Source organism: Rhineura floridana, chromosome 10 (genome assembly GCF_030035675.1).
Source record: "Rhineura floridana isolate rRhiFlo1 chromosome 10, rRhiFlo1.hap2, whole genome shotgun sequence".
Taxonomy (NCBI): Eukaryota; Metazoa; Chordata; class Lepidosauria; order Squamata; family Rhineuridae; genus Rhineura; species Rhineura floridana.
The window spans coordinates 12,801,084-12,814,239 of record NC_084489.1 but is presented as its reverse complement, the minus strand read 5'-3'; the positions used below and the strand labels follow the sequence as shown (position 1 = coordinate 12,814,239).

Sequence of the window (13,156 nt, the reverse complement as noted above, 5' to 3'; positions counted from 1 at the left end):
GCACTATAAGTGCGGGGACACCTTTACCTTTTTTTGAATAACTGAACAGAAGCATTCTGCACTAGCAGCCTCCAGTCTTCAAATGCAGACCCACCCAGAATGTGTTATAGTAGTCTGAGAAGTAATTACCATAACATGGATCACCAGAGCAATGCTGTCCTAGTCTAGGAATGACTGCAGCTAGTGAATTAACCATAGCTGGAAACAGATACTTCTGGGTACTGAGACTACTTGGATTGCCAATGACAAAGCTGGAACAAAGAATACCCCCAGACTACACACCTGCTCCTTCAAGAGCAGTATAATGCCACCCACCAACAGTGCTTCTGTTTTGTCCGGATTCAGTCTGTTTATTGGCCTGAACCCAGGCTTGATGTTGTGTTGAAATGGATACAGATAATTTGTTTCATCAAAGCTTATCTGAAGTTGCTCAGCCACTATGCTCACCTCCCTGCCACCTTACCCCAAAAGGGGGACACTTGCTATTGCGTGGTAGTTGTTAAATACCTCAAGATTCAGGGAGGGCTTCTTAAGAAGGGTGCGCTAGTGATTCTTTCAAGGGGACCAGTACTACAAGTACAATTGGATCAAATGATGCTCTGGACACCTCCTCTCATACTATAACCTCGGTGGGATCCAACTCAACAGTGAGTAAGAGCAACTTTGTCCTCAGTGTATCTTACAGATTTGCCATATCTGGCCTTAAGAGGGTTCAGATGACCCAGAAGGAGCCAACCAGCCCCTTCACCATGCTCAGCTGGATGGCTACAAAATTATGAGCTTGAACCTGTGCGCTGTTGTGTTCACAGTAAAATTTCTGCCATCTGCACTCCAGCTGTTGTGCAGCAGGCTTTATTGCCCACAGCTCTCCAGGGTACCAGATAGCTGCTCTGGCTCCACAGCAACAGAGAGGGCATTCAGGAGCAATTTATCAACAGCTCTGCCCATCTTGCCATTCCACAGGGAAACTAGGCATCTACAGGAGAAGGATCCAGAGCAGCTGGAAAAATTCCCCTAGGCATTTGTCTGCAGAGACAGACCACCATAAGAGATCTTCCAATCCTGCAAATGAAAGTAGGAAATTACGACCATCAGTCCAAACCCAGCCAGAATGATCTGCCCACGGCAGAAAGGTAAGAACAACCCCTTCCATCACCAGATCACTTCCAGTCCAGATCCAGGGAATGACCTGTCACATTTGTTAGACCAAATATAGTTATGGTGGCCATGAAATGCAGAGCTGACAAGGAAGCCTTGGCATGAATATTGAAATCCCCCAATACTACATTTGGGAGCATTCCAACACCAAATCAGAGACCACTTCTGCCAGCTTCTGCAGGAAGAACACTGGACAGTAGGGTGGGCAGCACACCAATGAAAAACTCATTCCGCCTTTCCGGCCAAACCAAGTACCCAAATGGGCAGAGCTGTTTCAGATCAGGCTCACTGAATTTGCCATGCAGACCTCTATAATACACACCAGGTCAGCCTATGATCAAATTGTGGATGAGAACTGTTTTATAGGTTAACCTGGCATTCAACTATAGCACCATCAGGGAGGACAGGCCTGCACAATCTAAATCATGTTGAATGGAGAAAGGTTCAGAAGGGGTGATAGCCTTTAAGTGTCCAACTCTTCTTTTCCTTTCCTGGTATGACCAACCCCCAACACCATATCTCCCTTTGCCAATAGCTTTGCCACCATGACCTCCCCTTGTGCAAATTCCAGAAGTTGTGTATTGATAGTAAAACATGACATAAAATCAACTCAGCAACAGGGAATGAAAGGACATAGATAACTATGTTGTATGAGTATATCTGAATGAATCTATTAATAGCAACTTAATTATTGATGCATACACTGCATATTGACATATACAGTTCACAAACTAGTTATGCTGCTCCACTAATATGTCAATACAAACACTGATCTTATGCTATCAGCTGTAGTTCTTCTCTATGGATGTACTGCATCTAACCATGTTCTTAGATTACTGACAAACACACACACTCTCTAAACACATTTACTTGGAAATCCCATTTATTTCAATTGAGCTTATTTATAAGAAAAGGTGTTTAGTATAATTTGTTTCAACAGGATTTATGCATACAGCTATATAATGAAATAAAGGCTAAGGCTGCAATCCAATACATTTATTTATTACATTTATATCCCACCTTTCCTCCAAGGAGTTTACTCAGAAGTAAGCTCCACTGAGTTCAATGGGACTTACTCCCAGGTAAGTGTGTACTGGATAGCAGCCTAAGACATAAGATTTGGCTTACCTCTGGATATAGATTAAACCTTTTCAGTGTGTTGATTACAAGAGGATATTCAGTTAGCTTGTCATTCATAATCATCCAGACTCCCTTCCAAAAGGATGGTGCCTCAGTGATGGTCTTGAAATAAGAATAATATAGACCCTAAGGAGAGTTGACATTAATTAGCAAGAATCTTTAACAAGGTATTATTTTCTTATAGCAGCATAGGTCAATACATTATAGATATTAATGGAAGCCCACTAAATCTGCTTAATCTTTTTAAGACTAACCTAAACTGCTATAACAGAGTGAAAGAACCACAGCCAAAGAGTTCCCATTCTATGGTATGGAAAACAATAGTTCCTAGTACTGTGCTGGATTGCAGTTAGACTATACAAAATAGTCTAAATCACTGGCAGACAACAAACTATTATTAAAATGACAAATTAAATGCAATGTTCTGATTTTAAACATAAATTGGGTATATAAGATGTGTTTCAATGACAGATAGCATAGCTTCTTACATGCAGTACTAACTAAGTTAGTCAACGATAGCAATGGGCTTGGTTTCAGCAATAATCGGATTTTCTATTGGATTAATTATTTCTGATATTCTCTCTCTTTGCAGAGAGAATTTTGAAGTAGCAAGTCTCCGCACCAGGTTTCCAACTCATTCTTCTCCTTTGTTTCCAATTCGTTTTTATTTTAAATTTGCTTTGAAATCATTGATAGAGTGAGTGATACTTTTATTGATCTACTTTCTATGTGAGCTCTTCAAATGTGCATTCCCTTTCACTGATGTCAGTTAGGTGTTAATTGTAACTGACAGACAGAAAGCAGCAGGGGAGAATAAGGTGTTGATTATAAGCAGCAGGGGGGATGACACTGACTTGATTATCTGCCTTAAACTGTTCTGCAGTGCACTTGAAAAGGAATGTAAACAGGCAATCATTACAGAGTTCTGAATAAAGACTGATACCAGTGGAGACTCGTAAATAAATAGTGATTATAATATCAATAACTCTCTGCAAAAAAAAAAATCGGAGATCAGAAAAATGAAAAGATATCAGAGGAAAAAGGAATTGATTGTTAACAACCACCAGGGGCCACACTTAAAAATGAAAGTAAAAAAGGAGAGGATTCCATCCCTAATTAACAACGTTTTAATTACAAGTAAGCACCATCCATTCCAACAGTCTCCAACACTAAAAAGGCTGCATTCAGATGTCACAATAAATTATGGTTTATCATGATGGGAATAAGTCTAGCCTTCCTCCGGGCTCGCATGCTCCTCCCTCCTTTTCTCTCTTCGAGCACAGCCACTAATTTTCTTTCAATTAACCAGTTTTAGCTCTACATCTAAATCCTAAACTGAAGTTAATCTTAATTCATTGAAACAAGGCAAGTTCATAAACTGCAATTTGCAGATGACTTGTTTCAAACAAACCATAGTTAAGGATTACTAAAGTTTGTTGGAACTGGACTGTGACAAGCTGCAGTTAATCAATAACAGAAGGGGAAGCTCCCAGACTTCTCCTTACAGCCCTGCTGGAGGGAGAGAAGGGAGTGCATGGGCCAAAGGAGAGCCTAAGCTCACTACTGTCACAGTTTACTGTAATATCCAAAATCAGCCAAACAGAATTCCTAAGCAGTGTTTGCTTTCAAAAAATGGAAGACCAGAAATGTTGAATGAAGATATTTAAATATAAATTGGAACATTCTAGGTAAGTTCTGTGTTGAGAGAATAAAAGAAGCAACAATTTAAAAATCTTATCTAATTATTATAGTATCATACCAATATTTGCTATACCCAATTGACTCAGAAAACCACTTTCATGGTTGTTTCAATTAAAAAATACATAGGCAAGGCTGTATACTAAATTGCAGAATTGGTGTGCATCCGTGATTAGCTCATCTCATTACATAGCTCCTAAAAACATATTATGTCTAACAGCTTTAAAAGTAATCATTTAACTTAAAGTATAAGCTCTAACCATTTCAGTTCGAAAAGCCATTTCTCTTTCAAGAGTTGAAAGATGAGAAAAGTGACGGTCATTTTCAAAGAGAGTTGTTATGTGGCACCTAAAGAAACCAAAAATAACAAAACTCATTAATAGATTAAAATAACCTTGTAAATACGTTCACAAAAATAACTAGGCTTTTTTTCTACTAGCCTGCTTTTACGCAGAGGGGCTAGCAGTCAAGGAACAGGGCACTGCAATTCACCAGCCTACTCTGTTTCTGTGCAGGATACAAAGAGCAGACTTCCCCAAACAGTTTGCTAGAGGCATCAAGTACTCCACCACCACCCCTTCTTTCAACCCAATTGGTTTCCTATGCAGGGCACAAAGAGAAGGCTCCACCTCCGCTCCCAGCACAGAAATGCAATGAACTGCCAGAGAAGGAATGGATGACTCCCTCTCATATCTGCCAGTCCTCTCACTCTCCTGCATGAAATTCCATGCTGCCCATGGTGACCAGCTGGGTGTTTAAATATGAGGCTGTATTACAATTACTTGCATAGACCTATATAGCTTCTCATCCTTTAATAGGATAGGATTTATTCTTTGAAATATATTTTCAGATGAGTGTTTCAGTTTTGTTTATTGCTATTTTTATAGTCTTTGTTATTTCTTTTTATTATTGCGCAAGTCACTTCGAGACACCTTAGTGCAAAATTACTCTAGACTTGATTTTTGCCACTGGGCTAGGGGATGGTGATCTGGGAGTGAGGAATCTTACATCTATTCCTTTGTCATGGACAGATCACCGCCTATTGAGATTTAGACTCACACTGTTTTCTCCCCTCTGCAAGGGTGGAGGACCAATTAAGATGGTCCGTCCCCGGAGACTAATGAATCCTGAGGTATTTCAAAGGGCTCTGGGGAATTTTCCGGCAGATAAAACTGACAACTCTGTCGAAACCCTGGTCACTCTGTGGAATACGGAAATGACCCGGGCAGTTGACACAATCGCCCCGGTGCGCCCTCTCCGCTGCAGAGCTCAATTGGCCCCTTGGTTTACCTCGGAGCTAAGAGTGATGAAGCAAGAAAGGAGACGGCTTGAGTGCAAATGGAGGCAAACTCCCGACGGCTGTAATTATGCTCTTGTGAAGGCCTCTTCTAAACGTTATGTGAAGGCGGTGAGGGCAGCAAAGAAGCAGTACTTTGCTGCCTCTATTCAGCCATCTTGTAACCGCCCAGCGGAACTTTTTAAAGTTGTCCGGGGACTTCTACACTCTAGTCCTCCGGATGCAATTCAATCATCAATAACCCGCTGTAATGAATTCATGAGGCACTTCCAAGATAAGATCACTAACATCCACCGGGACCTTGACTCCAATATTGTAGCAGTTGAACCTAATGAGGTGTCCAGAACACAGTCCTGTCCGGTTTTATTGGATGAGTTTCAGTTAGTAAAGCTCGAGGATGTGGACAAGGTGCTTGGACAGGTGCGGGCGACCACTTCTGCTCTGGATCCTTGCCCCTCATGGCTAATAAAAGCTAGCAGGAATGGAACGGCCGGTTGGGCCAAGGAGGTGATTAATGCCTCCTTACGAGAGGGAGTGGTCCCACCCTGCCTGAAACAGGCGGTGGTGAGACCGCTTCTAAAAAAGCCCTCCTTGGACCCCGATAATTTCAACAACTATAGACCAGTAGCAAATGTTCCATTCCTGGGCAAGGTTCTAGAGCGCGTGGTCGCTCACCAACTCCAGGCTCTCTTGGATGAAAATGATTATCTGGATCCATGTCAATCGGGCTTTTGGCCGGGGTTTGGTACAGAAACGGCCTTGGTCGCCCTGTATGATGACCTCTGTCGGGAGAAAGACAGAGGGAGTGTAACTCTGTTGGTTCTCCTTGATCTCTCGGCGGCTTTTGATACCATCGACCATGGTATCCTTCTGGGGCGACTCACGGATTTAGGAATTGGAGGCACTGCTTGGCGGTGGCTGCGTTCCTATCTTGGGAATCGTCTCCAGAAGGTTATGCTTGGGGAGCACTACTCGAGTCCCTGGGTACTCCAATATGGGGTCCCGCAGGGTTCAGTTCTGTCCCCCATGCTCTTTAATATCTATATGAAGCCGCTGGGTGAGGTCATCAGGAGTTTTGGAGTGCGTTTTCAGCAATATGCTGATGATATGCTACTTCTCCTTTTCATCTTCCTCAGGTGAGGCTGTCGATGTACTGAACCGTTGCCTGGCCGCGATAATGGACTGGATGAGAGCCAATAAACTGAAACTCAATCCTGACAAGACTGAGATGCTGTTGGTGGGGGGGCACTCTACCCAGATGGTTGATGTCAGACCTGCCCTGGATGGGGTTACACTCCCCCTAAAGGAGCAGGTCCGTAGTTTGGGGGTCTTATTAGATCCGCTTCTGTCACTTGAGGCTCAGGTAGCCTCGGTGGCACGGAATGCGTTCTACCAGCTTCGGCTGGTAGCCCAAATACGACCCTATCTGGACAGGGAGAACCTCGCCTCAGTTATTCACGCTCTGGTAACCTCTAGATTGGATTACTGTAATGCACTCTACGTAGGGTTACCTTTGAAGACGATTCGGAAACTTCAGCTAGTGCAGAATGCTGCGGCCAGAGTTCTTACTAGGACGAAGAAATTTGACCATATAACACCTATTCTGGCCCAACTGCACTGGCTACCAATATGTTTCCGGGCCAGATTCAAAGTGTTGGTTCTTACCTATAAAGCCCTTAACGGCATCGGACTGCAATATCTGATGGAACGCCTCTCCCGCTATGTACCTACCCGTTCACTGCACTCGACAGCTAAGGCCCTTCTCCGGGTCCCAACTCATAAGGAGGCCCGGAGATCAGCAACTAGATCTAGGGCCTTTTCAGTGGTGGCCCCCGAATTATGGAATGCCCTCCCAGATGAGATACGCCTGGCGCCTTCTTTGTTATCCTTTCGGCGCCAGGTAAAAACCTACCTCTTTGCCCAGGCGTTTTAACCTTAATTTAATGTTAATTTTAAATTTAATTTTATTGTATTTTTTATTTTTAGTTGTATTTTAATTTTGTTCTTAATATGTTTTATAATCTACACTTGCTTGTATTTTAATTGTGGTTTTATCTTGTTGTACACCGCCCTGAGAGCTTATTGCTATAGGGCGGTTTAGAAATGTAATTAAATAAATAAAATAAATAAATAAATAAAATTGTGACTAATTAATATAAATAAATTATAACAATTTTCTTACCTCATTGCTACTGAATGTGTTGGGCAAACCATCAAATGAGAAGAAAAGACATGAGATCCACAAGAGTTTCGTGGCCCATACAACTGCTTGTGGGCTTCCCATGGGCATCCAGTTGGTCACTACAAAAACAGAGTACTGGACCAGACAGGCCTTTGCCCTGATCCAGCAGGGCACTTCTTATGTTCTTAACTGATGCAGCAGCAGTTCTTGACTAACTAGAAACCTCTACATGATTTTCCCTTCTACTCTTAATGCAACAATGGAGCCCACATAATTAGTATATTGACCTGGCAGTGACAACACTTTTCAGGTAACAGTACAGCTCCTTGGGCTTGGGAAATGCAAAAATACAATAGAGAAAAATACAGGGTGTAAAAGTTGTGTGCAAGAAGAGGTGCACGTAAAAACATGTTGGGTAAGAGAGGTTGAGAGACTGAAACTCTGAACATTTGTCCACATGAAAGAAGAGAGAGAAACTGAAATAGAGGCATGATTGTCTAAGGCATAAATAATAAACAAGATCACAATTGTAGGTGCACCTTGATGCCTGCTGAGGCCTTATAATAGAGATACACTTACCAGTGAAGAATCCCTGCAACTGTAGCTGTTTAAGAACAAATCACAAAAAACAAGATATATCACTTCAATCTTCACTTTTTAAAATCAACCATGCCCAGTTCTCAAGGTTAGCCCCAAAACCCCAGACTGGTATTTTAAAATTCATTTTAGATATGTAACTGCACAAATGAGAGTATGACAAAAATCAACAGAGACGCCAACGTCAACATATTCATATAATGACTCCTCAAAAAGTAGTATGATGATACTATCCTTAGTGAGTGTCCAAAGGGCAATTTCTTACAGCTGAGTTTGGCATTTGGCCATTACCCTAGTGTGCCTCCAGATGTTGTTGGACCACAACTCCCATCAGCCTCAGCCAGCATTGCCAATGGTCAGGAAAGATGGGAATTGTGGTCCAACAACATCTGGAGGCACACTGGTTGGGAAAGGCTGCCCTAGAGGCACAGAAAGCTAACAATTATGATCCTTCACAAATGCAGGTATCTTTTTTTAAAAGACACGCAAACCTACATTATCAATATAACCTCTGCTACATAGTATGAACAAGTCAGGAAACAACTGGATGGATTGACCAGTGCATGAAGCTTATGGGGAATTGTGCACATGAATCTTACTTTACAATTATATCTGAATATATTTGTATTTTTGTTTTTAATATTTTTAATTGTTGTAAACCACCCAGAGAGCTTCGGCGATGGGGTGGTATACAAATGTAATAAATAATAATAATAATAATATGCTCTTGACATCAGAAGGATGAAAATATCAGATATTTTGTCACCAGATACCTAAAAATGCGAGGTTAACACTAGTAATGCAACCTCTTTAAATACATTAATTTTCTTCCTAAACATTGCAAATACAAATACATCTTAAAATTTAAAAAAAATTGATCAGCTAGATTGTAGAATTTTTTATATCACTTCCAAAATGAAAGCTGAATACCATTATTTGTAAGGGCCCAGATGTTTTAACAATTGTCATATACTAGATCCCCTCCAACTAAAATAATTAACAATATGTAGTTAATGATCTACAAAACTCAAACAGTGACAATATTATTTTACACCTTCTCCTAACAATTCATACTTCATAAACCAAAAGGAGTCTGTTCACATTGGCTTGCATCCAGTTGTGTCACTCCACTGACATAAGACTCTTCGGTCTTGCAGAGGCTTCTATTAGCAGAAAGGGGATGCCATTTTCAGTTACTCCCCCTTCCTTACGCAGCCTCTTGCATTCCCCCAAAATCTGCTCCAGAGGGTTGGGGGACCAGTTCGAACAGTATGTTAGGTGGCATGTGGGACAGCAGAAGAAAATCACCTCCCCCACTCTCAGCTCACAGATTTCTCAGGATCAAAGGGTCTTCCATCACCAGAAGGATACAATTGGATACAACCCATTATGTTTGTCAGAATCAAAAGCATATCAACATCTGAGACTTAGCTGCAAACCTACCCATAGTTACCTAGAAGTAAGTCCAATTACATTCAATAAGAGTTACTTCTGAGTAGGGATGGAGTTCAGTAGATAGTTTCTATCTGTTTGCATTCCGACAGTCTGGCTTTCAGTACTGATCTGCCTTGTTTTTGTTTTGATTATTTGCACAATGGCTGGTTTGTGGGGGGGGTTTCCAACCAAAAAAACAACGTGATAGCTAACAAAAATGCTAATGAAAATACCTATGCTGTAAGCACTTGTTCCACTGGGTTAATAGGAAAGCTAGAGGAAAGCTGATGATGAAGACAATAATGTAAACTTCGGAGCATACTTTTTTTAAAAAAAACCAACATGCCAATGACAGCTGCGACCAACCACAAAAAATAAATGCTTATCCAAAACAATGTGGATTGTTGGATTATGTCAAAATCCAGTAATAAATCCATTTTAGCAAATATTCTCCCCCATCCTTACTTCTGAGTAGAAGTGTAGGACTGCACTGGTAGCGGACTAAAATCTTAACCATATACTTCTTCCTACCCATTATAAGTGTAAGCCATATCTTGCTATCTGCTCTTGCGATGAAGACTCCTGTTTCTTTCATAGAAGCTGTGTTAAAAAGAAAATGGAATTTAATTATACTTTTGAATTGCTCAGAGTTCTTTCTTTAAAAGTCACATTTCAACTTACAGAAGTTTATAAAATGGGCTCAAAAATTTGCTCTGGGCAAAAAAGATGACCAGTTTTACAATGCTGCTTTATGTGTGTTTATGCATTTTTCTTCCACACACAGAGTCTGGGCTTTCAAAACAATAAGTAACAATACTAAGTAATGGCATGAATAGATAGTCCAAATTCTATTAACAAGAATTACATCACTTTCTTTAATTTCAGCATGTTTATTAACATTTGGACTAAATGCAGAACTAATTTTCTGATACAAATGAATGCATATAATTAGTTAAAATTAAGAACTTTGAAAGTTCTCTAGCTAATGGTATGTGAAGACCAACCCTATGCATATTTACTCCTAAGCAAGTCCCAGTGAGGGTAGTGGGGTATACTCCATAGAAAGCATGCACAGGGTGCTTGCAGTCTTATGCACACAGTTCTAAATCAATAGTAGTCCAACAAAAGATATTATGTTATCTCAGGAAATAAAAAGCCCATCGGCACTATTAAGGTAATCAGATAGACATTTTCAAATTTTGCTTACATCAAAATTGAGGAGTTAGAGAGAACAAAACATACAAAGAAAAAGGTGGTCGTATCACAGGGGCAACAACGCTAAACTCAAAGGAATATGGTTAAATAACAAGTCTGGGAGTCCAGAGTCTGTGAATTCAAATCCCCGCTTGTGTCTCCTGGGTGTCAAGGACCAGCTAAAGATCACCCCCCACAGTGAGTGGCTCAGGGGTTACGTGCCCTGCCGCCTGCGCAGCTGTGGGCAAGCTGCATAGTCCCAAGGAGCCCAGTTGCCCCACAGCTGGCAGTTGCAGGCAAGGAAGGGGCTGGCTTGTGCAGCTGTGGCAAGCTGAGCAGGCCCTAGCCAGCTGGGGAGGACTAGCCTCAGAGGGAGGCAACGGTAAAGCCCCTCTGAATACCACTTACCATGAAAACCCTATTCATGGGGTAGCCATAAGACAGGACTGACTTGAAGGCAGTCCACTTCCATTTTTTCTATGGCAAAAAAACTTGCTTAAGCTCTATAAATGTAAACCCAGCACCACTAAAATTGATGACAAGGATTTTCACTAGGCTGCCATAGACCTGAACTTACAAGATCTGAACAGGGTGGTGGAGGTTGCTGATTCCTAGGGTCGCCATAAGTCGTAACTGACTTGAAGGCACATAACAGCAAGCCATCCTTCCAACAATATTTGAGAAAAGCAAAACAAAGACATGAAAGTGTCTTAACAGTTCCTCGCTATAAGTTTATTGCATGTCTGATTTTGAGGAACAATTTATTGTCCCTGCGCGAGAGTGATTTTGAGGACAACACCCTCGCTGAATTCAGGGAGATATCCTCTGTCTTCTCACTCAAGAATTTTGGTCCCATCAAGATCTACTTCCTTTCCACTTTAGGCCTTAGGGAATCTTTACAACATTCCCACCATACCTTCTATGTTAGAAATCACGAATGCCGCTCAGAACCGACACTCTATGCGTAAGTGGAAAAGGGGGCTTTGCCGCGACGGGAGGGGGGCGAGAACCACGCTTATTTCGCCAAAAGGGTAACTGAAGCGTCTTAATTTCAGAAGGGGTAACCTAAATATTGAGAATGATCTTTTGTGTAGCACCCCAAGAAAGAAGCACTCAGTAACTCCCATTCAACCCAAAGGGCACGTTGCCTCGGAAGCAAGCCCCATTTGGCTGCAGTTCTATATGCACACTCACTTGGGAAGAAGTGCCGCTGAACTCGGCTGGACTTACTTCCGAGTAAGCATGCAAAGGATCGGACTGCGTGAAGTAAATGTCAGCCCGAGGTTCATGCCTCTTCCACCCATCCACTCTCGCCTCCTGCCCTGGATCCCCCTCGTTTCCCTTCCGGTCTCTCACCTCGCAGCCAGTCTCGCCACTCGCGGAGCTCGTGGGTGAAGCGGTCCCACTTCTCCTGCCTTTGGCTCTCATTCTTAGCTCCTTTCTTAGCAGCTCCTCCCGTCTTCATCGCGCACGAGGCCCCGCCGGGAAGCTGCCTCCCCAGCGATTGCTGCAGCCCGCGGACGTTGTCGAGGGCTGCCGCACGGCTGGGGCTTCTCTCGGGCTCCCCGCCTCCGGTCAGGCCCTGCCGCTTCTCTGCCTGGGGTGGCGGAGGAGGGGATGGAGGAGGAGCGGCACCTCCACGGCTGCTGCTGCCGCCGGCGACGGGATTGGGGGGCGGTGTCTCCTTGCCCACGCCTCTCCTCGGCCGGCCCATTCTGCTCAGCGCCCCGAAGCAGGGGCTGGCCAGGCCGGAGAGAGGAAGGCGAGGAGAAGCCGCGCCGGAGCAGCCCTGCGAGGCTGCGCTTGGGCTGGATACTTGCTTCGCCGCTCTTGGGCTCTCTCCCCCGCGCCAGCGCGCGACCGGCTGCTGCGGACACGAGGAGCTAACGGCCGAGAGAACGAACCTCGCGCGCCCGGCAACTGTCAGCCAGAGCGCGTGCCCAGACGCCGCCTTGGTGAAGCCCCTCCCCCGGCCTTTGACCTTTCTTCGCTGTCACCGCGTCCCAAGGGCCTTCTCATATTGACATCCCAGTTTAATGTCTAAACTGACAGGTGGCGGAGCTCAGAGCCTGCTCCCTTGGCTTGGAAACCTCGCTACCCGATCTTGGCTGGATACACGTGACACAGAAAGGGCCCTTAGTGCAATGCCCGTTCTTTTTAAATAAGTAATAGGGAGAGAGCTTGTGTTTGTTTTAGTTCACCTCCCATTGCAGCGTCATGGAAACAAAGCTGCCTTATACTGAATAAAAGCATTGGTCCATCTGGGTCAGTACTGGATACCCTGACTGGGAGTGGCTCTCCATACATTCCCCAGCCCTCGCCGGAGATGTCAGAGATTGCACCTGTCGCCTTTGGCCTGCAACACATGTACTCTTTCACTGAGCATCTGCTTTGCATGTAGAAGGCCCCAGATTCAATCCCAGGCATATCCAGGTTGGGCTGGGAAATAAACCCTG

At 43.4% G+C, this 13,156-nt stretch overlaps 1 protein-coding gene across 3 annotated transcripts in view; it reads right to left on the bottom strand.

Moving 5' to 3' along the window:
- The window catches only part of DPY19L1 (dpy-19 like C-mannosyltransferase 1), a 92,067-nt gene extending 79,382 nt beyond the window's left edge, over window positions 1–12,685 (bottom strand). The window contains exons 1-5 of one of the 3 annotated variants that reach the window (XM_061586395.1): window positions 12,057–12,685; window positions 10,038–10,106; window positions 8,055–8,079; window positions 4,257–4,344; window positions 2,287–2,424 (exon numbers count right to left, since the gene is read on the bottom strand). In XM_061586395.1, the coding sequence (XP_061442379.1) occupies window positions 2,287–2,424; window positions 4,257–4,344; window positions 8,055–8,079; window positions 10,038–10,106; window positions 12,057–12,414 (678 nt within the window). In that variant the 5' untranslated portion in view covers window positions 12,415–12,685. The remainder of the gene's footprint in view (window positions 1–2,286; window positions 2,425–4,256; window positions 4,345–8,054; window positions 8,080–10,037; window positions 10,107–12,056) is intronic. The other 2 variants (XM_061586394.1, XM_061586393.1) reach the window with 2 other exon arrangements.
- Between the last annotated feature and the right edge of the window lie 471 nt (window positions 12,686–13,156).